Source organism: Apteryx mantelli, chromosome 4 (genome assembly GCF_036417845.1).
Source record: "Apteryx mantelli isolate bAptMan1 chromosome 4, bAptMan1.hap1, whole genome shotgun sequence".
NCBI classification, from domain to species: Eukaryota; Metazoa; Chordata; class Aves; order Apterygiformes; family Apterygidae; genus Apteryx; species Apteryx mantelli.
Window position 1 is genome coordinate 63,423,162 of NC_089981.1, and position 24,502 is coordinate 63,447,663.

The following is a 24,502-nucleotide window of genomic DNA, read 5'->3' on the forward strand; positions in this document are numbered from 1 at the left end:
TCAGTATTTAGCAAAATGGCCACAGGGGACAGCAGGAGGTTTCTGCAAGCACACTCATTCTTAACACATAGTACAGATCATTAAAGTTGCAAGGAAGAAAGGCAAGAATTCCTTTGTCTAGAACAAACACAGAAGCAAGCATACCTGATTGATAGTGAAAGCAATGCAAAATTAAGTCTATGCAAACTGGAGACAAAAGCCATCAAGAACATACTGTTGGGAAAACATGCATAAATTTTAAAAAACAGACTTGCTTAAGAAACATAAAATGTTTTAGATATGAACTGTGTCTGTGCATACTTTGTAGTGGTAGCTAGGCTTCACAAAAAAGCAAAAGAACCTGAAAAGCACAAGAATGAACCTGCAGAAACAATATAAATTATTTTGTCTCTAAGAGAGTGTGGTTGTCTAGTTCTCTTCTTCATGTGAGGTTTCTATTTGTACAGTTTTAGGCAATGCCTGGCTTCTTCACCACATGGTAATGGACATAACAGGCAGGGTGTAGGAAGCTGCAGAAACTGCTCAAGCTTCGCTGCAGCCAGGGCCTGCATTTTGGCACAATGTTGGATCACCACTGAGCCTGGACAGCCCCTGTAGACTTCCATGAACTCTTACCTCTGCAGACACAGGCTATAGTGCTGAGATGCCTGGTGTGTGCAGGGCTTTCTCTTACCCTGATTTACCTCTTGCCACAGAGGCATCTCCTCTGTCCAAGAACACACACTGGAACACTTTCATCCTTTGATCTTTCTAGCTCTATTTTTACCTGCTATCATGCAATATAAAGAAAGATTTCTGCTAGAAACTACTGGCTGTTCAGTCAGTTTTGTTTGTTTAGCTTGAGGCTGGTATGCTTCAACCTGAGAAGCATGTAATTATAGTGCACTCATTTGGTAAAGTATCCTTTAAAATACAGAAAGAAACAGTTTTAGAAAAGCATCCACTTACTTACCATAGCATCAGTGGACAGTTCCCTTTCCCCACTCTCTGTGTACACACACACACACACACATATGTAGTTTCATCTTTTAATGTAATTGGAGTATGTACATTTGCTCTACTCTCACAAGCCACCACACCCCATAATTAGAAGGTACAAAAAAAGGTCTCCAGAACTCAAGTCTGCCAAGTGAGCTTTTCCTTCTGTAGCTCACTGCTCCCGTTTTTCTCTTAATGTTATTTCCACATATACTAATTTCAGCTGCTTTTTCAGAACTTTTTCATGGCACATTCTTGCAGTTTCTTTATTCTTGTTTCTGCTTCTAGTTTAGTCCTCAAAGGTATTTAGATAAACCTTTATACTTAAGCTAGTCACTGACAAATTTTGGCAACAAACATTTGAAGGATCATCCATGTTGAAAATATTTAATTGCTGTTTAATCCAGCTGTTGCATCATTATTTTTGGCCAATGATTTGCTTTCTAAAGGCTCTAAGTTTGCCTGAAAGACTTGAGCATAGTTCTAAAGGAAACTATTTAGTTTTACCTTCTCCCCTTGATTTCAGTCTCAGGAACAACCAGAACTACAAACTACCAACTTGTTTCTACAGGCAGGAAATGATTGATAGCACAGATGCCATTAATTTGATAATACTACCATCACAAGGATTTTTTTGTTTTTGTTTGTTAATCTGCCTTAAGGGTTGCAGGCTACTTATGAATGTACAGTACCTAATTTTCTGAACAAATGCAGTATTTTCTCTGTGTAGGCTAAATATTTGTTCTAGCTTATAACTTAGCTAACTGCCTTCAAAACAAATCCTTCCTTCCTCCACCAAAACAATTTATTCTGTGCCCACAATGATATATGAAGCTCTGGGCAAAATAAAAGTTAGCTGGACTAAGATAATACAGAACAAGCACGGATTAGATCATCCCATGGAGGCAATGGAAGAATTTCAGCATATTTTTTCCAATAATTTCCATTTTTTTCCGCCAAAGTTTTATTTGCATGCTAGCAGTTAAAAAAAAAAAAAGTTGTTCAGATTTTTGCAGGCAGAAATAGGGCATAGAACCCCTATATTGAACTTAGATATGCCTAATTGAGAAGGGTCAGACATGTGTATGTGGGGAAAACATCCCCTGCCTCCAGAAGCAGCATTCCAGCTTTAACACCTGGTGGCTGGTGTTCCAAGTTCCCAAATACTACTACTACATCTAGCAGGCAGCAGGACTAACTTAACCTCAGTGTCTGTTCAGAGAAAAAAAAAAAAAAAGAATCCCATTTGGGATTGTGCAACCCCAAGGCAAACCCACACAGCTGGTAAACACCTCACTCCAAACATGTTTTCCACTTATGACTGTCTTGGTTCCCTAGCACTTGATTTCAAATTGCTTGTTTGAATCTCTTCATCCTGATATCCTTAACTCAGATTATTGCTAAAAATACAAACAACAACTTTTATGTATTGCTAAGAAAACAGAATAATCAGAGGTGTATTTCTTTCACGCTACTCAAGCTGCAAGTTTCACCACACTCATGACTCACTCAATAGACTCCCCACACTTCAAAAACAGGTTATTATAGTAGTTTGTATGTATTAAGTACATTGATTTCACATCCAGAATACAAGCCGTATCCCGTTGTTAGACTTAAAATGTATAGAAAATCAGCTATGGACTACTAATAATGGACATCCATTGATAAAATAAAACATTTTAAATATGGTGGCTATAACTGCAATAATTGACAGAACTGCACATCTACCACAAGCCAAGCAGCCTGCCTCTCTCACTCCTCATCTTACCTTTGCAATTAGGAGGTTAATTAAAAACAAAGCAAAAAATAGGTTAGACAAAAAAAAAAAAAGAGAGAGAGAGAGAGAGAGAGAGAGAACACATTTATATTACAAAAAGGTAAATAAGTTACTTCCTGAGTTAAATAAGGCAGTTACCCATAGAACCACAGTAGTCTGCACAGATAAAATTAACATCCCGTAACTCTGTTTAAGAGGCAATAGCATTTTCTTCAGTAAGTTCCAGAGAAACAGCCAGAAATCTTGATCATTTTTAAGACCACCCCCCTAGTCCAGATGATGTTGAACCATCCCTACCAGATTTAACGACTACATAAACCTCCCCACATTTACAACTATGATGTGACTATCCAGAGTCTGAGCCCTGAAAGGCACTGTGACCAAGTCCTGTTATTTTACTTTACTGAAATACAAAAAGCTATATTTACCTCATCTTTATTACCCACACCATAAGCCTCTTTCTTCTCAATATAAGTTGTTAAATGATCTTGCTTGCCCAGTCTAGAAGATCGAGGAGATTCCTTACACAAGCAATGCAATTCTTGTAGTGGCTACGACTACCGTAAAATGTAATTCAGAAGCCCAAATCAAATGTGCTTGGCACGCGCACACAGAACAGCCACTCCAACGAGTCTCGCAGCACAGTCAGCCACTGCAGGCCATGGCAGCTCTTCCACAGATTACCAGACATCTGCAGTTTTCATTCAGAATACACAGTTACGTACTCTGAGTACAGATAAAATGCCAAACTGAAGCATTGTGGGTATTCATAATCTATTTAATAGTGGGACATCAAAAAGAGTACTACACATTTTTCTAGAGCACATCAGAGTTTGATTGAAGCAATTGCAATGGATGCAGGAATTTCTCAAAAAATAGTCTTCTATGTTCTACAGTCCACAATTTACTGTATCAGTCTAATAAGTCATATCATGATATACTGTTTGCGCTAACTGGTCTGATCATCTGATCTTTAGCAAAGCATCCTTCCCCTTCCTCCCTCCACCTCAAAAATTTTGACAAAAGTATCAGTCAAATAAGAAAATTTTACTGTATGACTTATTTTAGACTCTAAATTTTGTTGACCTAAGCACAACGGGAGCTACCAAGTTATATACAGCTTATGAATGACTGTTGCAGTTTAATTCTAAAAATCCTCATGCTGATACAATAAAATATTTTATACAGTGATCAATTTTTAATGCTTTATTCATTGATTAAAAGAATATACATTTAACATAAACCATACAACATCAGTCATCAATTCAAACATTCAGCTGGTTTCCTTACATTTTCTGTCAGGATTTTTTTTTTTTTTTTAAATCTGATCACATTTATAAGATAAAATCTCACCACATCTGGCATATACACACACTGTGCCAGTGGATTCACTCTACTGATGTACATATAAAATCCGCATGGTATGTGCTCACTGGAGACAAAACAGCGCACACCTGTCAAAAGGTCATTTTAATATAAGATGGTAAAACCATTTGTAAAACACATATAAACTTTTCCATAAATAGAATCATATCTGGACATCTGTTGCATAAATTGTGTTTTCCAAAGCTTACAATATAGCAGCCAGGTCTCAGCACTGCTGGGCACCCACGTTGGCCACTTACTTTATTATTGCAGACTGTCCTTTAAACATTAAATGCACAACATTCGTACCACTTAAAACTGGGGTCAGGTGGAAGTCTCACAGAGACCACGTCTGTACCGCGGTTGCCCTGAAACAGTTAAATCGGCTTTTAAAGCCTCTCAGATATAACAAGATTTTAAAACATACTTCATGGAATGTTCTTCATGCATCATAGCAGCTCATACCTGTGATAGAACAAGCTTTGTATTTGCTTCCTTTCCTTCCTTTACATTCACTATTCACAGTGAAACAGGTGCATGTTTGTTTAAGAGTTCTGAGGTTGCTGACTGAGCCACAGCACAGCTGTGTACCACAGGTCGAAATTCGACCTTATATATTACAATCTAGCAGTATCTGGCTGGCCAAAAGTTGGCCTGCCCCTGCCAGCATGTGGGCACTTCTTCGTTTTTAATCTATTCTTTGGCAGCTGACACAGGCGCTGACAGAGAAAATCCAGTGACTTGGTTGCTAGGGATTTCACGACTAATGTTTGTTTGCAGGTGTATACCTTTATATTGAAATCTTCACTGTTATGTTTTTACCTCATCGGAGTGCATATTCTTGTTTATTCTTTTAAACCTGGGCCCAAAGCTAACTTTTAAGGAAGATGGCAGAACATGAGAATAAGCTAGAATGAGTTTACAAAAAAATCAGAAAGACTACAGCTTACAGAGTCAATCTGCAAGTGCAAGTACCTGAAAAGCCAGTGTTTCACACCACTGCTTAACAGCTAAGAAAAATTGCGAATGGTAGTAAGTCACGCTTCAGAATCTGCATGTGAAATAAAGCAAAGTGAAAGTCTTAACAATGAACAGCCCTGGATAGTCTTCTCTTCCTGTTAAGCCTATCAAGTAGCATGCTACCAGATAAAGCAAACAAAGACTGCATACAAATCCACTGGGCTATGGATATTAAAAAGAGTTGGCTCCTGAGCACAGATCTCCGATATAATAGTAAATGCAGTTACTCAATAAAAATAAAGTTAGCCGGCAACCTCAGACAGCCTTTGGCTGTATATCTATAAGGTTTGGTAGACAAGTCCATTAACCGTGAAAACCCTAAACACTGCCACTTTCAGCTTCTAAACCAATACCCGACTACGTTCTTTGATCAAGAAGTAGAATACACATATATAATTCTATATAGCTAATACTGATTAAACACAGCACAAAAGGGGTTAATTCACGCTACTGAAAAAACATAATAGGACCCTACTTGCATATGTAACCACAGGAATTGTAAATAAAGAGCTAAATGCCTTCACTGAAGCTTTGCATCTCTCTGTAAAAATGACGGGTTGGCTCAGTGAAGACACTGAGCAATTCTATGTCCATGACTGCATGCCAAGGTCGACCCAATCCAAGGGATACTTGCTCAATGAGATTATGTACTGGATCCACATCCTGATCAGCCAGTTCTCCTTGGTCAAAATCAATGCTTTCTTCTGTGACTTCAAGAACTTTCAGATCAGAGCCACGAAGACGAGCAATCGCAATGAGATTATGAGCCCAAACTGTGTAACCTAGGGAAAAAAAAAAAATGTTGCTCCATCATTTTGTTGCAAGGCATTTTACGAAGTATTTAATACCAGAGCACCTCAGCACCTTTCCCAGCTCGTCTTGTCATCTTTGATCTGGCAGAATTCCCCTGCAGCAAAGTTCCACCCCCCACTTCAAGTAATTAAGCCACATTTTACGTTTCCTTGAGTAAAAAGGATCAAAATATTTCAGGTAGTTTTATCAAGTTTTTCTAGATCAAAATTTTCACCATTTGTAGAAAAGTGGACTTCAAATGAAGTTTTATCTACAATTTCAGACCTCCTACAATCTACTTAGTAGCATAAATAGGTAGAATGAAAATAAGTTAGCAATCCATTAAGTCAACGCATAAAAGGACTGATTTAAAATTGTGCTGGCACGAGAAAAAAATCCTGAAGCTTCCTTCCATTGCATTAAAAATCAGAAGCCTCTCCAGGAATTAAGTCACACTGATATTAAAAAAAAAAAATTATATAGACCTTGTTATTACGTCTGAAATTAAACATAATTATAAAGCTTCCCTCTCTTCCCATGAGAGTATACTAGCTTCCCTGTTTAGAAACACCTATTCCCCAGCTACCTGCTAGTTTTCTGTATGTTGGCTAAGGCAAATGCTGAGTTCCTCCTTATTCAGATGCTAAACACAAACCAGCTGAGAAATTCCCTTTTTTGGAGCTCTGCCAAATTAGTCCTTCCATTGCAAAAGGAAAGACTCATTTTTGCCTTCATTATTACTCTCACAGGTGCTAAGCCTCTTGGTGACATGGCCACATGGATTCTAAGTTGCAGCCTGCATAGTATTTAAACTGGGAAAGTTAAGCTGCTGAGGAATAAAAACTAACTGTGGTTTGACCTTCAACAACGCAATTACCCTATCTTGACATGTTATGATGTAGAGTAAGACATCTAATGCAAAAATGGAGAAGGAATTTCAGGTTAGCTAAAGTAATAGATTAAAGAAAAGAGAAATTCTCATTGTGTCTCCTACTGTTTAAAGGAGATGTCTCTGTTTTTCCTGTAAATGTGTTGCTCAAAGAAGCTTGCACACATCTCCACGGCTCATTTCTAATATATCAGATATTAGGAATGTGTTAACTCCTGCAATTCTCATCTGCTGATTCTTCACCTCTAATAGGTTGTTACACCCACAGGAAAATTCAGCCTGTACCAATTATATTCCTACGAGGATTTGAAGGAACTCACAACACCTTCCAGTTATCTTGACTGTACAAGGAACTTAAAGAAATCCTTTAGAGTTAGTGCAAGAATAAAAGGGAAAAACAACTACAGCTACGTTCCCCCTGCCATCCTTGTGGTTCGGACACATGGCTTTCGGAGACCCTATGTTCTCTGGGACAACCGTGTTATTTTCAAGTTTATCTGCTTGTAAATTCACTCTCCTTTCAAAAGTTTTACTTGAGGTTTCTCAGTAACTTTCTAGCAGCTAAAGAGCCCTTGATCAGTTGAAATGTTTCAGAAATAACAGGGAAGTGATCCTTTCACCACAAACATCACTGAACAATACCATGGGCAGCACTGTAATTTGTTCTCCTTGGCAGTACGAATTTCAACTTTAGTTTTGCTTGAGGACAGAATGAAACTGAAGGTCTCACACATAACACTATGTTTACAACACCACAAAAATCCTGAAACTCCAGAGGAAGTGGTCTTTTCCTCAAGGAAAAAAAAAAAAAGAGCTTTAGTCCCTCAGGATGAGCTGGCTTTTTATTTGTATGCCAGATTGTCCCACTCTGCTACTACCCTACTCTCTCCCATCCCCTCCCAAAAAAACACACTCTTCACACACTTCCTTCATTCTGCAGGAAGCATTTAAAACCCTTCACTAGGCTTTCCTTCGTTCCTGAAGATGCTACCTTGTTGGAATTGATGATACTTCCCACTAACAACAGAATAAAGTCTTGAGGCATTCAATGAAACGTATTTTTAGGTTGTGCTTTCTCCTCCTCTTTTGACCAGTGACAAGTGGCAGCCAATGCTATATGTAGCTCTAAGCCTTTCTCAAAGCAAACTAAAAGCACCGAAAGGAGGAAAACCAAAGGCCCTGGAAAATAAAGAATATAGCAGCTTCTTGTCTAAAGACAGAAAAAATAAACCTGAGCAGTTGCAAATAAAACCAATTACAGCTCCTCAAAGACATACATAGCTTTTTATTTTTCTGAAAAAAATCTGAAAAAGCTTCTGAAGGAAGCTTGATAGAGTCATAAAAAACTTAACCAGTAGCACCAAAGTTCATTATTTGGCAAACCGCAGAAAATACAAGTGTGAGGATAAGTTACTGTACTGAAGCATCACAACATTCTAGATTTTTCTTCCTAACCATATTTTTCCTCATGGTTACTACTAGAAAAAATATGCTTATGCTACAATGCTCAAGAAGACCTATTAATAGCTAAACAAAGATGAGGAGGTATTTATAAATAGCTTCTGCTATAAAGAGGGGAAAAGAATATGAATTCCAGTATCAGAGTAAGGCTAGTATGTGGCCATTCTCTCTCTGAGGTAGCTAATATATCGCTCCAAAGAAAGAAGATCCAGTAACAATGAATTGCTGCACAGAATTGTAGAAGGTGTTTGCTTTCCAAATGCACTGCACAGAGTAGTATGTTCTACCAAATAGACATGCACTGATATTAGACAACGATGACACTAGCTTATGTTCAGATTTTTAAGCTGAGATAGTATCTTAGATGACTTTCCTGCAGTAGGAGGGTAATTTAAGATAACATCTAATTAAAAAAATATATATACACACACACATATATATCAAGCCCTCAAACTTTTATCCAAACGTTGAAGAAAAACTGCTAAAAAACATATTTTATATAGACCACATTTACATCATTTTATAAAATTGGTTATAACACTGGTTATTTGCCTTAAATTTGCCAAATGATTGTAACTTCTAGCCATTACTGTACTTGTTACAAAGCTGAATGTAAACGTGCAAACTTTTTTGATTTGAAATTATATATGCAACAGATAGGTGGTATAAACCTAGCTGTGGTATTACTAGTGAAACCAATGCACTCAGCAAGGCAATCTCCTCCACATTATATTTTTTTCACTCTTAAAGTAGAAAAGTCTCAAATTCTGTTCACTGCCTTCATCTGCCAGCAAAGTATTACCAAACTGGTAATAGACTTCCTTCCCTCAGCCTTGGGGATTTAACCTGTATCATTCACAAACAGGAAGCACAATCATCTCATCCTAACAGCATATGAACTCATGGTAAAACAGCAAACGTTATCAGTGTTCATGTTCTCATACCCAGCCACTTGGTGCAACTGAAACAGTGCATACCACTTTCAGGCTAAGCCTCTTGGAACACTTAGTTATCTTCCATTCTGTAAGCAATCTAATAAAATCCTATGAGACTTCTCATAGAAAGTCAGTAAACTACAAGTATATACAGAACATACACAATAAGCGTTAATATTTTCAGACATGATAATACTAGTATAAGATACAATGGCTTATACAGCAACTGTCCAGCACACTTTTGAACACCACTCTCACTAAAACACTATGACTAGAAAGGCTAGAGTGTTAAAATTATTTCAAAGTCACATACTATGCCCGTGCAATGCATTACCTACCATGAACAGCTAGAAGAGAGAGTCTTGTGCACCTCCAGGCTAATAAGACAAGTGGATCTTCATTCCGGTTGTCACTAAGATCTGGGAAGCCAGACATATCTATCACATCATTCATTAGTATAAAATGAGTGAGGAACTTGTCATACTGCCTGGATATGAGATCAACAACAGCCCCTGAAACACAAGTGATGTAGCTGTCAAAGTGAATCCTCTCTAGGGGGATACTGGGCTTAAGAATCCTTAACATATCATCACTCTTGACATCAAAAGCCATTATATAGACCCGAAGATTAGTGCTGTTGCGTGTCAACGCCTTCCAGTTCTCATCTTCTGGCATACTGTCCAAGGACTTGTGCATTATGGAAACACTGTGGACCAGAAGAGACAGTCGATGCAAAGGCACATGGTTGCTATCAGCCAGGACTCTTGCCATTTCAGCTGTAAAATCACAGAAATCCAAAGCGAGTGAACGCAGATTCACAAAGCGCTCCAATTCAACCGCAGTGATAAGAGTGGTATTACCAGGGATGTGGTTGTCCAATAAGCTCAGATGTTCCATGGTGTTGGCTATGGGGTTTGATAAGGAGGACAATGATGTGGGAGTTACTATTTGTAGCATAAACCCACAAGACAGCCATTTCAATTGCCTGCTATTGCCTAATATCTCTTCAAACAGCTGTTGTATTCTGCAAGCAAAAAACAAAACAGACGATGATCCTATTAAGTACGGTTTAGATTGGTATGCCATTGGTAAGACTATTTTTTACTCAAGAATTATTCTTCTTTCATTTATGACCTTATTCTGCAGGAAGGTGCTATTATTAGGGTTCTTGTGAACTACAGATTTTAGAGACTGACTCTGCAGACCTCCCATTAGTGATTTAACCTTCACTGTACTTAAAGGGTTAAAATTGTAAACTAACTTGAAAAAAACTATGTACTTTGTCTTTTGAAAACAGTGGCACCTTCTCATCCTTCATTTCATGTTTCCCAGCATGCATTTTAACACCCTCCCACACACATTTTAAGGTTATGCAAATATAAAAACCTTTTAAAACACAGTTCTTATTTTTAAAAACAGTTTTTCATATTTGCTTAACTTCTCTAGGACTGCAAATTCAGTTTGACAAGAAAGCTGTTTTCACTGAAAAGTTGGAGAAACTTGGTTTTGAAGCTAAGTCAGAATGATCTGAAACTAGGTGCTTGATTTTGCTCATTAAATGATAAAGAACAAACACATAACAAGAAGATTCTTGAAATAATCCTGAATGCACATCTGATTGGGTTTTCAAGTGTCAACAGCTTCAAGTTATACCACAACAGCTTGGACCTGGTAAAATTTCAATCTCAAATATCAGTGATAGATGAAACCGTTTATTGTATAGTATGATTACTATGCACTTATTGTGATGCATCCCACCTCTCCTACACCCCTCAATTTTTCTAATGAAAGTTCTTTGGAGTTATGTATTTAATTTAAAAAGGCAACAATAATATTTTAAGGTAAGAATTTGAATATCAAGTTCTAGCAGTAGAGTCAAACTCCACAAGTCTCCTCTAAAGAAATTCTTCTCAGTCTTCATTCCACAGCTGCTAAGGGACAAAAGAGTCCTCCGGCCCAAGTGACAAGCATTCTTTGAGCATATACATTCTAGGATGCATGTACAGATGAGAGTTGAATCTCAAACCCTGGCCAGCCAGAAGGGAAGTTCATCATTTAGGGGAAGCAACTGAGCCAGGCTGCAACAGTTCCCTCAAACTTCAAGAAATATGATGTAAACGCTTACAGTACAAAATCACACAGAAAACACAAATCCCCATGCCCCAGATCAGATAGCCTTTTGCACAGAACATTTTTTCCTTTGTTGTTATGAATATCTGCATATATTACACATCTAACTAAGCTCAAAACAATTTTATAAAGTCATTATTTTTATCCACATATCTTTAATCAAGACAGCATCCAGACAAAATTAAAGGCCTGTTTAGCCCAATATCCTGATTGACAGCAGAGAAACATGAAAGCCTTAGGAAGAGTGATGGAACACGGGAAGCACACAGTGATACTTCTCAAAGATTTCTACCCGTTTTCAAAAATTTGCAAACTCAAGATGTCCTGAATCAGAGGTGGCTTTATGTATTTAGTAACCCTCAATGGGACCTCACTTCTGTGAACTTGTCCAGTCTCATCTTTGAGCCCCATAAGCTTTTAGCAGCCAACACATCCTGTAATAAGGAACCCTGGAGTGCAATGCCACCTCTTCTAGCTTGCTCAGAACCCTTTGATGTCCTATAGTTTTTTTCTTTCAAGAAAGTTAACAATTCAATCCTTATTCACCCTCTGCTTTGTTTGCACACGTGCTCTTCCTTTTCCCAGGAATTCACTAGGTTTGCAAGGCATGACTTTTCTTTATAAGAGTTGGTATGGTTATTGTATTTATGCACTCATTTATTATATGCCGAAGAATATTTTCTACTGTTTTGCCTAGTCTAGTCATCAGACTTAAAGTCTATAGTTCTTCCAGATCTTTCCTTAAGATTTTTTTATTAAGGACTGGGATGTTGCAGCTGTGACAAATTAAACAGGGTTTTAAACAACAGGTTAAGAGTCACAGATAAAGTAGTTCTGCTATTTTATTCCTAAATTCTTTTAGAATTCCAATGAGTGCTGTTTGATCCAATATGTCATTTAATTTTGTCAGTTTGTTTCAGAATTATTTCTGCCAACGCTTAAATTAGAGGCAGATCCTCTGATGACCTCCCAAAGAGAAAATTTCTACCATGGGAACCTCTCTAATTTCTTCCACAACAAACACAAAGACTCCCCCCCCCCCATCATACATATCTATGAAAGACACTAACAGTTGCAGCAATGGTATACTTTATTTGGGAATATTCCAAGCAGTCAATCTTAACAGAGCATGTAATATTTTACAGAACTACTGAAGAGATGACAAAATAATTCTGAGATGCAAATGTTTAGTAGAATACTACCATCTATACCTCATTGTACTAAAAATCTATTTAAAAACGTGCTTCTGATGCAACTTAAAACATCTAAGCTTAAAACATTATTGCTCTATTATTTACACAATTTAACAATGAAAAGAAACATGCAATAAAAATAACTACAGCTGTACAGTTCTGTAAGTGAGAATCATGCTAAAAAACTTATTTTTTTAAAAGAGATACTGCAGATAAATTTAATGCTATCTACCTTAACTTTTTAGTGCTAGCACTGAAGTATTTACGCAAGTAGTTACATTTGTGCTGGTAGTCTACCAGTCCATAAGTCCTATGAAAACCTTCTAGCCACCTTTCCTCCGTTCTTCACCAATTTAATAAAAAGATATCAAATGTGTCAATATAGAACATCTAACAAAGATCACTCTTGGATTGTTTTAAATACCTGCTTTATAGGTTAGTAAAAGGCCGGAAAGGAAGCAGAATATCAACCATGGGCTATTAATTTCAACAGATTTCAAATAAATTTTTTAAATATCCTAAGGGCTTTTTTCCTCTTGTACAAAAACTTATGCACGTCCTATTTACATGAACAGGCTGCACCTAGTTGGAGTTTACAAGAACAGTTTGAAGTGTGCTCTAAACTTTAGACACATGAAGTGAATTCTTGGAATTAGCACCTATTTTATTATCATACTAACTATTATTTCCACTCCTAGCATGTAGTGCAGCATCCATCCTAACTTATACATGATCATCTTAAAGCTCATTTACAAAACTTTACAGTTTTGTTTGCTTTAGTAAATATAACACAAAACATAAGCTAAGCTCAACACATGCAAGAAAATAAAATTTAACCCAGTGACTGTTCAGCAAAAGTAATTAGTTCTCTTTGCTCCCTGCAAACAGAAAGCAGTTATGTTTTGAGATGCTCACCATCAACCTGAAGCCTACCAATGACCATACAAGAGGAAACTATTAAAAAAAAGAAAAAAAGAACTATACTACTTTTGCAAATAACAAACCAAATGACACTATTTTCAGAGTCAGAAGACAGACCAAAGCCTGACTAGACAGGCTGAATTACTGTTTAAGCCCAGAAAACAGTCCTACCAGTACTGAAACGCATTGATGGGCCTGGACAGGAAGCAAACACATTACCAAGGTCCATATGGTGCCCATTTGTTTAATTAAAGACTATCAATCAAAGTGTTTTGTTCAGTAACAGAGGCTAAACTAGTTCTTTTGGAAACCAATCTGAACCACACAGATCAATCACAAAAAACAGATTTCAGAAAGCAAAGTTTTTAAATGACTACTCTTTATTCAACTCAAGACAAATGTACTGTTTATGCTGAGCTTCCACACAGTAATGAACTAAGTCGTAAAAAGAATTTTAGAAAATAACCAGAGACACTCACACAAAACTGAAAAAGAATAAGCATTACAAAATCCATGCATTGTACATGCTGATCACTGCAAAAATACGATTCTGAAAATACGGTTCAAGGCCTCCCCTTTCCCAGAGCAATTCTTAGCCTTTACTTGATGGGGCATACTAACTGTTCAGTGCTAACTGAGGTTTCACCCATGGTCTGCTGGACCCAGCTCAATGCTGTGGATTTAAGGTAGTGCCATGTTTTCTTCCCTTACTGCTTTAACTGGAGGAAGCTCATGGAGCAACTAGTAAAGTTTACTACCATACCGGTTCCAAAAATCTTCAACTATCAATAGCACACTGTCTCTGTAAGTTGCTCAGCATCTTTCAGTGTTAGTTAGCAGTATCCATGTTTGGTATTTTAACTGATCCAAACACCCAAGTGCAAGAGACAAGACTAAGAAGCCATAAAGATTTACTTCCTGAAGTATGTGCTACTAGTGCAGATGATGTTTTCACTGTTAGCTTTTCTTTAACTTAAAAAAGAACTAGCAGGTCCCAAACACACTGCTTTATTCTAGCAAAAACAAACAAAAGAGGTAGCATTTATTTGCTCATTCCAGTATGTGCAAAGGTCAATATCTAACTTGAAGTTAGTGTTTCACATAGATAATTAATGAGTTTTCAATGGCTTATGGCTCTGAAGTATGCATAATATTTTTTGTTATTTGCTTGAAGAAGTGTTTAACTGAGTACTCAGCTGACTAAACGGCTGCTTAGATGGTTCTCTAAGCCCCTTGGCAATGATATGGTTATACATTTTTTACATTTTCCACAAAGAATACTGAGGAAGGAGCTTTTATCAATCTGCTATCTTTTACCCACACACAGCACCACAGTACATATGTTAGGCAGAATCTCAAATTGCTCTAATTTCTGCATTATAAACGTAATAGGATAACAAAGACACAGTATGTGATACATATCTGTATTTGCATTGTTTTGCAATTTAAGTCAGGATCAAATAATTAATTTGACAGTTTGTGTTCACATACACACACTGACCTGATAAAATATGTAGGCTAATCCTAAAACTACTAAAAACACAGTAAAGTACAGCCTCTAGAGAAGCTGTATTTATTCCACTCCCAAACTACTGGGAGAAAGATTTTTAAGCTGACAGATTAAAATGATGGTACTTAGGTTTTATCTCTACAGAAAGCTTTAGCAGAACTGCTGAACTAGTTAACTTAGCATCACTCCTCTGCTGTAATTTACTCTAGACATCAGTAGCTTTTAAAATTGTATTTGATCATTTCCAAAAATCAAGAACTAGGTATTCTGATTATAATCATTCAAAGACTGCACTGTAGTTTAATTACAGCAAGCTAAAATACACCTCTGAACTAAACAAGTGCAGTGAGAACTAAGATTTCCAAGGAATTCTGCAAATACGTAGCCTAGTTTTGAGATACAACTCAAAATAATGTTTGTATTTGTCTTTTTTCAAGTCTACTTGCTGCATTTCCTCAATATTCTGTTGTCCTGTGTATACTTGTGAAACACATCAGATGACTTCCTTTTCTAATTTCTTCATGTACTCTGAGAATAACAGTAATAGAGATACTGCTAACAAGTCTCTGTTCCTCCCTCTTCCCTCACTGCCATTAACATAATATTGTTTCTAGAACACAGTGAAAACAGGAAAGAAAGGATTCTCACCCTGCAGGGAAGAAAAAAAAGCCACAAAACCAGAATACTTCATTTAAATACTAGGAACAAAAAACAGAAAAAAACAAAAAAAAAATTCAACTTAAGAATTTATATTCTCATCCTATTAAAAGACTTGAAGCTTTCTTAGTCAAGTATCTCAGAAATGAAAAACTGTTCTATTATTTGTTTTTATTATTTTAATGTTTTGATAATTTACAAACAGAACTTACTGCTTAATTTTTTTGCCATCAGGGTCAACCTTGCCGAGGTATGTATTTGATATACTTCCATGTTGCTGCAGAATGCTTATATCCCCAAAGAGACTTAATTTCTGGAGATTCCTATAAAACAACAAAACAAAAAGAAATTTTTATACAAAGCCAAACAACTGTGAGGAATCATTCTGGATAAGTCAAACACATGCAACAAGAACACATTATTACATGGGACACATAGTCCATTCTGGGAAACATCCTAGTGTCCTGGAGTGTAGGTACACAAGGAACTCCAAAAAAACAAAACTGAAGAGTAAAGGGGAAGAGGAATATACAAACTGCTGAAGCCAGCTGTAAGTACAAGTGCCAGTTTTTAGTCACCACAGGGGAGTATTTTCAGCAGACCATCACAATAAAGAAAACTTCTAGCAAGGTAAGTGCTTTTACAAACTTCTTAGCATCATAGATGAAACTGTCAAATACCTATTCCTTTTAACATCTAAAACCACACTTAATGACTAAGCATAACGCACCTGCAAGTAAACACTGTCTAAGCACCTGTGTACTGCAGCCAGGATACAAGTAGGGGTCCTGGCATCTGCCTCACTGGAGGCAACAGAAACCTAAGAGACAAAAAGTGAAGTCCTCCATGCCCCAATCAGTGTTTAATTTATGCTGTATTAAAGTAGTGGAAGCTATTCTAATATTTTTCATCAGTCACTAGAAGATGATTATTGGTCCACCATGACATAATTTTCATTTTTAGAAAGAATACCTAAAAAGTGAAAGAACTGCCTCTTTAGTTTATGCTGGACTTGTCTCACTGTGCTAGAGAGACCATTTCCCTTTTCCCAGTACCACTAACTTTTCTTACTTGCATCTTTTCTATCCTCCACAAAACAACAAGATACATGAAAGTGACTGCAGTTTTAGAGTAGTTGTACCATTCAAAGACTGGTTTATACTTGATAGTTAGCATGGCAGGAACACCAGTCAAATTACAAATGGCTGCAAGAGTTAAAATCATCTTAAGCAGCAGATACCAATTAACCTGTAGCTAACCGAAGAAGTGAGTTATATAAACCCTTATTTCTACTGGCTTACAAATCATTGTTAATTCTTCAGATCAATTTCTAGGAAAATACAATACAACTGCAGCACTTAGAAAGCCTAGGGAAGCTCTGGTGGCAGTTCACTACCTCTAGAGTAGGAGTAGATATTTTACCAACAGGAAAAAACAGGATATATATCAATGGTCAAATTCTACATTTTTAAGTAATTATGATTTGCAATCTGTAAGATTTATAAAAAAAACCCCAAAACTCCTAATTCTCCTGTTTTAAGCATCTATATTAAAAAACCTTACTCCAGTTTCCTGAAAGCTATTCACCAGTTGCATCTGCTACTTTTCTTCTTTCATGTGAATGTGGCAACACCACCAAGAATATTTTGGGCTTTCTTTTCCTCAAAAGCTGTATAAGATAGCCTGGTATGACAGGGAATACAGCAGAAACATCCACCTAGTGTCAAAGGTAGTGTTCACAGCCAGTGCTATAACTAAGCCTTTATTTTCTCATCTCGGTGACTTAATTCTGAAAGCTAAGAGACAAAATGCAATCTTCAGAATCATTTTGAATCACCTACAGATTTACATCTCACATAGTACTTTGTTTTGTGCTACCCATACCCCTATTGAATGCAACTGTGTCATGTGTTAATTTTAAAGCCACTGAGCCACAGGACTCATGAAACACTACTTACTAGTATCTCACACAGTTTTACTCCTCCTATTCCATTGTTCCGTTTTATACACAGATACATGGAAAAGTTCTGCCTCAAAACTTAAGCAATGAAAACATTAACTATTTTTCCAAACATAACAGTTTTAACCATCAACAAATCTGATCATGGTTCAATTCAGTATTAGATTTTTGTTACTATTCATAGTGCCATATAATCTCTGTGGCATTCTGCTCCCCTCTCATCCTTATTTCATAGAGTTAGTAAAGTCACTGCTATTTAAATAAAAGTATTTTGAAGTAACTGTCATTTTTCACTATAAGTCATAATGACACCTTAATCATATGTACTATCTGCACATATTGCTGGGGAAAAATACTCTTTTTGGATTTATAAACAGTATTTTCCACTAGCTCAAAAAGCATACTGAAAGTATTAAGCTTCCTACTACGCTCCATCTCCAGTTTTACTGGTGTTTTTTTTTGAACACCCATTCTGCACTTTCCAATTGAAAAAAAAGAAAAATCAAAATGGCCTTGCCAGCATTCGACAAACACAGAAGTAAGGCATTTGTTCTATTATTTACATTATTTTTTGCCAATTACTGCTGCCTGCTCCTACTGATGGAAGAGAATTGTTGAAGAATTTCAAATACTGTCTTGAGTGATAACACAGATTTTTGGTGGCTCTTCAAGATAAATACTTCATTGAAATACTGCAGTTTTACTGTAATCTGGATTTTTGTTTCCACAATGAAGATCAAACAAGTTAAATAAATATACTGCAGAGAAAAGGGCAAAAAAAACCCCACAACATATCAACAACTTCCTATCTTCTTTTGCAAGCAGCTAGAGGAGAGGCTATACATCAGGATTTCACAATTACATAAAGAAGGAACGCACAGAAATTTCCTACTGCATGATCAATAGTTGCTTATGGGCTACTGTATACACTGAAATGACTCACAGAAAGTTTGTCATCCTCCTACCTGCCATTCATTTAGAACTTAGTTCTGAAAGATCAGTTTGTGAAGGCACAGGTGATCAAGAACTCCCAAGAGCTGGTAAGAAACAACTTGTCCCTCCAGATCCTATTACAACACGCACTTTTTTTTTCCTCTAACAGAAATGTAACTAGAATACCAATGATTTATCAAAATACTTTAATTTTGCTGCATTTACTGTCATAAAGGCAGTAGCACAAATATATTAGCCAATGGAAGAGTTACTTGTAGATCACTATAAGCATTAATATAATACTTAGAGTATTATACGGTATCAAACAAGAAATTGTTTGATTTTAGAGGTTGGCCAGATCCTCTCGGTTCCAGAGCTATTCAAGCAGTATTTTGGAGCAATATACTGTCACTCACAAAACAAAGTTTGTGGTGACTTGAGCTCTACTGCAAATATGAACTGGACCTTGAATGTATCTTTTTGGATAACTGACTGCCAGCAGGAACATTTGTCAGAATATTATCAGTGGTTTTTAACTATTTGTCTGCACTTAGTTCAGTTCCTTAAATCCTTCCAGTCATAATTAGCAAAGGTTGCTCAGAAATATTTTTTCCAGAGACTTAACATGCAGATTTCTAAGCGTGTTTTCTAGTAGCAGAATATACATCATCTTGTAGAAGAGTATAGAGAGTATCTAGAAACTGCATTAATTTTATGAGTAGTGTGACAAGCCTTGCCCTAGGTCCTTTGGTATTATAAATCCCCAAGGAAGCTTCTAAAGAACATTTTTTCTTGAAGGGTGGTGGTGGAGTTGCTACTGTATTGTTTAATAACAACTTTATAACTATGTAATCTTCTTGTGGGCTAAAAGAACAGCACGCAGTTTTACAAAATTAGATTTCTCTTTAGTTCTAAAGTATAAGAGGGAAGTTCTTTCAATTTCTCTGCCAAATAACCATCATAAGACCTGACAGGAGTTATGAAAGAATCATCCTGTTTTAAACTTAATTCCAAAAGGAATGCATTTACTGTGATTTAAGTCACTAGAGAAATTAAAACCTCTGTTTCCATTATTTTGGAAGTTAAATAGCTATCCCATGTACAACGACATACTGCAAACATAACAAGGAAATATTAGCTATCCTTGTGTTACAGATGAATAAACAGAAGCAAAGGGACTGGATTACAGTCATTGCATAGACCAGTGGTACAGCTGAGGCGAGTACAGGCATCAACAGACAGGCAAAAAGAAACACTTGGTAGGCCACAACGCCTTCGGTTTAGAGATACCGTCACAGTAAGAACCGAGCTGCAATTTGGCATAGGTTAGTCTTCCCTTCTACCTCATTTCAATCTTAAAACTCTCCTTATTAAACTAAAACCAAAAGTCTTCAATGCTCTATATGCAGAATAATCAGCTACTGGTAGTTACCTTGCAAGAAAAAGAAAAGGGGAGGAGGGCATCAAAATAGACTAAAGCTTGTCTGTTCAAGGGGGAGGGGGGGAAGAGTCTATGCAGAAAGTAATTTTGAATAAAATGTCTAGTGTTTAATATAAATTCTCCCCCCCACACACATTTTCCAATTGCTCATCAAAAAATGCCTGCTGTAATAACCAGGTATTCTGTGTTCCCCAGTCATACATTATTCATTTCAAAACAAAAGAGCAGAATGCAAATGATTTGAAGACAGCAAGAAAACACAGTAATGTGAAATTCTATCAAAGTCGATAACTTTTTACCTGTATCTTACCACTGGAATTATATTAATCTACTGGAGAATAGCTACTGGAGAAGCAATTATTTCTGAGTATTTTACAGCAGTCTTGAGCATCGTACAGAATCTGCAAAAATACCTTTAGAAAACAAGTGTCCTCATACAAGTTTCTGAAAAGGTCATGGAGAAATGAATCTTTTTCAAAAGAAAAAGTATACCAGAAAGACTGTTCACAATGCATTTAATTTTGACAGTCTCATATTGTAGTGATACAGAGGGGGGAAAATTAGTTTGTTCAATGAAAAACCCACATAATAGTTTCTGGAGATTATTTACTCAAAAATTCCAAGTTCATGTCGCTGTATTTGCCTCAGATTTGATAAGTCACCAACACCACTTCACCATTTTTCATATATGACATGAGTTGGATTTCCTGAAGAATCAACACTTAAGCAAAAGCTTCTTAAAGGCAGAACAGCATTATGGGAAGGCTAATGAAGACAGACAATCACCCTTCACATGCAGAGGATTCACAGGGCAAGAAATAAATTATACAAAAAGGTGAGCCTGGACCAATGAGTCGTCTCCAGAAATAGGGTTTGTAACTCTCAACCATCAGTTACACCACAGGACCGTCAGATCAGAGGAACTGAAAGTGAGACTTCACACATCACATTTGCATCCATCTAGAACCAACCAGGAATTGCACTTAAAGTTTTCTTGCTACAATTCAAAATAAAGAAAGAAAAGCCTCAAACTACTCTCCAGTCCCTCTGGAATCAAAGATGGGTGGTGGCCATACCATGATTCAATTGCACATAGTTTTCCTATAGCCATCCAGAAGTTTTAACTGAGTCTAATTACACCCCAAAATATTTGCAGCCTATTTTCTGGATAGGTGGACCTTTAGGCATGCAGAGGGGAAATAATATTAGCCATTTTCCTATCCTGAAATCTGCATGGCTTTCCAAACACATCATTACCTAATCGTAATAAGTTCTTGCTTTCCTGTCTCAGGTGCTGTCTAGAGGCCAGGTACTATGATGACCTCTAAATAGATTAAATATATATATATATATATATATATATATATTTAATCTTCACATCCACACAAGATAAAGAGAGCGTTAAGTGCTTTCATTTTAAAGAACTCCAACCTGAGGAAATTAAGTATCTAAGTCAAAATAAATCTGTGAAAGAGCAGGACATAAACACATCTTAAGTCCAAAGCACAGGAAAAGACTTCTATTATTTAAGCTTAATGTGTTTAAGAAAATCCTAAATGAAGTTATTACTGTAATAAATAAACAAAAACTTTATCTTGTTTAAAGCTGAGTCAAATCCCAGTTTATCAGGTAACACAAGAGCCGGCATGGAAGCTCGGCCTTAAAACAGCAAGATTCCTCATAGCTGGAAATGTTGAAGTATTTTAATAAGAGCAGTACTTCCTCCCGCTCCCTCCAGAGACACCACCAATACTACAATTTTAATCCTCCCATTATTTTTTCATAAATTTCATTTTTTTCAATCACGTAGAACAGGTCCAAAAAGATCTGTTTCACACCAAATTCAAATTCCCAGCTATGACTTGCTACATCTGAGCTGTATTCTCTCTCCCTTGAAAAAGATAACGAAGTTTTCATGGTTTCAGCTCTGTTTACCAAACAACTCTAGTGTTTACATTCGTCTTCACACTACGGAGCAGGATAAAAACGCGGCTATTTCAGCAGTATCGCTGTGCTCCTGCTCGGCGGGAAACTGCAGAAGCCCCGCGAGTTACTTTCGCAGGCTCCACGTGTTTTTGGAGCTCCAGAAAGCCCCTCGGAGCAGAGCCGAGCGCAGGCCTCGGGTCCCGGCCGCGGTGCGCGCTGCGGGCGCGGCTTCCCTCGAGCCGCCGCCGGCCGTTTGGGGGCGGCCGTTGCCCCGCGCGGCCGCCGCGGCCTCCCGTCCCGCCGGGCAACCGCCGCCCCCGGCCCGCGGCGGGAAGCCCCCCAGTGGGGGCAGCCCCCGGCTCGCCCCGCCGGCGGCGGCGGTACCTGTTGTTGCGGACGCTGCTCAGCACACACAGCACCAGCTCCAGGTAGGTCCTCAGCAGGTCCAGCCAGCGCGGGCACAGCGGCGGCGGCGGCGCCTCCCCGTCGGCCGCCGCCGCGGCGCCCTCGCCCGCCCCCCCGCCGCCGCCGCCGCCGCTGGGGTAGTTGTCGGCAGCGAACTGGACGCGGAGCTCGCGCACGAACCAGCCGCACTTGCGCATGAGGAACTCGAGGCGCGGGCGCTCCGCCGGGGAGACGCGGAGGCTGAGGCGGAGGCGCGGCCAGAGGGCCGGGTAGAAGAGGCACTCCCGCCAGTGCGAGCAGGCGGCCGAGGCCCGCAGCCGGTCCGGGCCCGCCAGGAAGGAGAAGATGTGCACCACCAGCTCGCTGGGCAGGGAGCCGGCGCCCACCGCCTCCCCGCACACCGACATGCCTGGCGCCGGCGCGAGCCCTGCCGCTGCGGCAGCCACGGGCGGCGGCGGCGGCGGCCCCAGCCTCGCCTCCGGCTCCTGCGACAAAAACAACAACATCAATGACAAGGCGGAGGGGGCGGGCGCCGGCCGGGACGCGGCCACTGCCGGGACGCACCACCCGCGCCGCCTCCGGGGGGGGCGAAAGGCGCAGCAGGCCCTACCACCGCGCCGCGCCGGGGGACGGGCAGCGCTGCCGGCCCTGCGGGGAGGCGGGGCCTCTCCCCCCGCCCGCGCCGAGGCGCCGGGGCCCTACCACCGAGCCAGGAGGGGGGAGGAGGCGAGCACGCCGCCGGCACCGAGCTCGGTTCTCGCCGGGCGGAGCGAGCCGGGGAAGGAAGCGAAGCCACCCCCGGGGGGGAATGGAACATACCACCCGTTCGAATGGGAGGCGGAGCCGGACCAACGGCCGGGGCGGGGCGCTAACCCCTTCGTGCCCGCGCTGCCGGTACCGGGGCCCTGCGGGTGCGCAGCGGCTGCCTCGGCGCCCCGCCCGCAGGCCCCGCCCCGGCGGCGCAGAGCCGCCGCCGCCGCCTCGGCGAGGGGGCAGCCGCCCTCCGCGCCAGGCTCCGAGCGAAACGGGGAATGGCGGGGCTGGGCCGCGCCCCCGTGCCGGGACGCTGCCCGCCTCGACGTGGCAGGAGCGCGGCGCCGCGCTGCCGTTCCGCGGGGCAGCGGCGGGCGGCCCCCTCCCGCAGCGCGCCGCGGGGGCCGGGGCGGGGCCGGCGGCTCCCGCAGCACCTGGCCGGCTCCCGGGGGAGGCGCTCGTGCGGGCGCGGCGGCGGCGCCTGGCGAAGGAGCGCGTCAGAGCTGCCGGCGACTGGAGAAACCTCCAACACGCTGTGGCAAGGCAGGGGGAAAAAAAAAGGCTTGAAAAGGATGTCGATCCGTGGCAGGCATTAGTACTCCTATCCGACCTCACATTTCGATTTCAGCAGACAAAATTACCTCGACAGGATGCCAGCCCTGGCTGCAGAAAACACGCTGACTATGCAGGAAATGCTAAGCGTAACGAGGAGTTGACTTGTGATGAAGGCTGGCTATGATCCTGCAGTGATACACTAGGAAGTGATCCAATGCTCTATTTTCAAATCTTATCTCAGCTTCTTAAAGCTCACAGGCTTTATAGTACCCATTCCAACATCACACATAGGAGCGGAAAGATACTTCTCTGGTGTAAATAGATTTCAAAAATGTGGTATGTGTTGATTCTGCAAAGGCTGAACATCAAAGTGAATTTAATCTCAATTGTTCATGTAAGCTTTATGAATTTACTTTTAAACCTTATTGAAATAAATAAAAAACAGTACTGCCTATATCTTGTTATACTACACAGGAGTTTACATAATAGTGTATACTAGTTCAGAAATGTACACACAAAAGAAAAGATGTGCTAAGAGAAATAACGTCTGTTTGCATTCAGAATATTGGGTCATATTATAAACAGAATTATCATCAGCCAAACATACAACATATCTCTCCCTTCACTCCATCCTCAATCATTGTCTCACAGTAGGGGTGAAAAAATAGTATCTGTTCACAGAGGAATCTGAATCCCCTGTTTCTCCTTGATTAGAAATAAGCATCCCAGAGCAGCAGATGTTATTGAGAAAGTAACATTGTAGGAAATTCCCAGATGGACAATTCCTCTCCTATCAGGGACTAATGCTGTTTACATGCTTGTGTGAATGATATGAACCTGTATAAATGACTCAGGGAAGCACTGTGCTACTATCACTGCAGTTTTGCCTATCAGATTAGCC

General features: G+C 39.6%; 1 protein-coding gene across 1 annotated transcript; it reads right to left on the reverse strand.

Moving 5' to 3' along the window:
• Nucleotides 1–3,512: 3,512 nt before the first annotated feature.
• Nucleotides 3,513–22,809, reverse strand: FBXO33 (F-box protein 33). The gene is made up of 4 exons (XM_067296766.1): nt 22,273–22,809; nt 15,841–15,951; nt 9,556–10,241; nt 3,513–5,922 (listed from the first exon to the last, which is right to left on the reverse strand). Exons 1-4 carry the CDS (start codon nt 22,797–22,799, stop codon nt 5,651–5,653), a joined length of 1,596 nt encoding a protein of 531 aa, XP_067152867.1. The 5' UTR covers nt 22,800–22,809; the 3' UTR covers nt 3,513–5,650.
• Between the last annotated feature and the right edge of the window lie 1,693 nt (nt 22,810–24,502).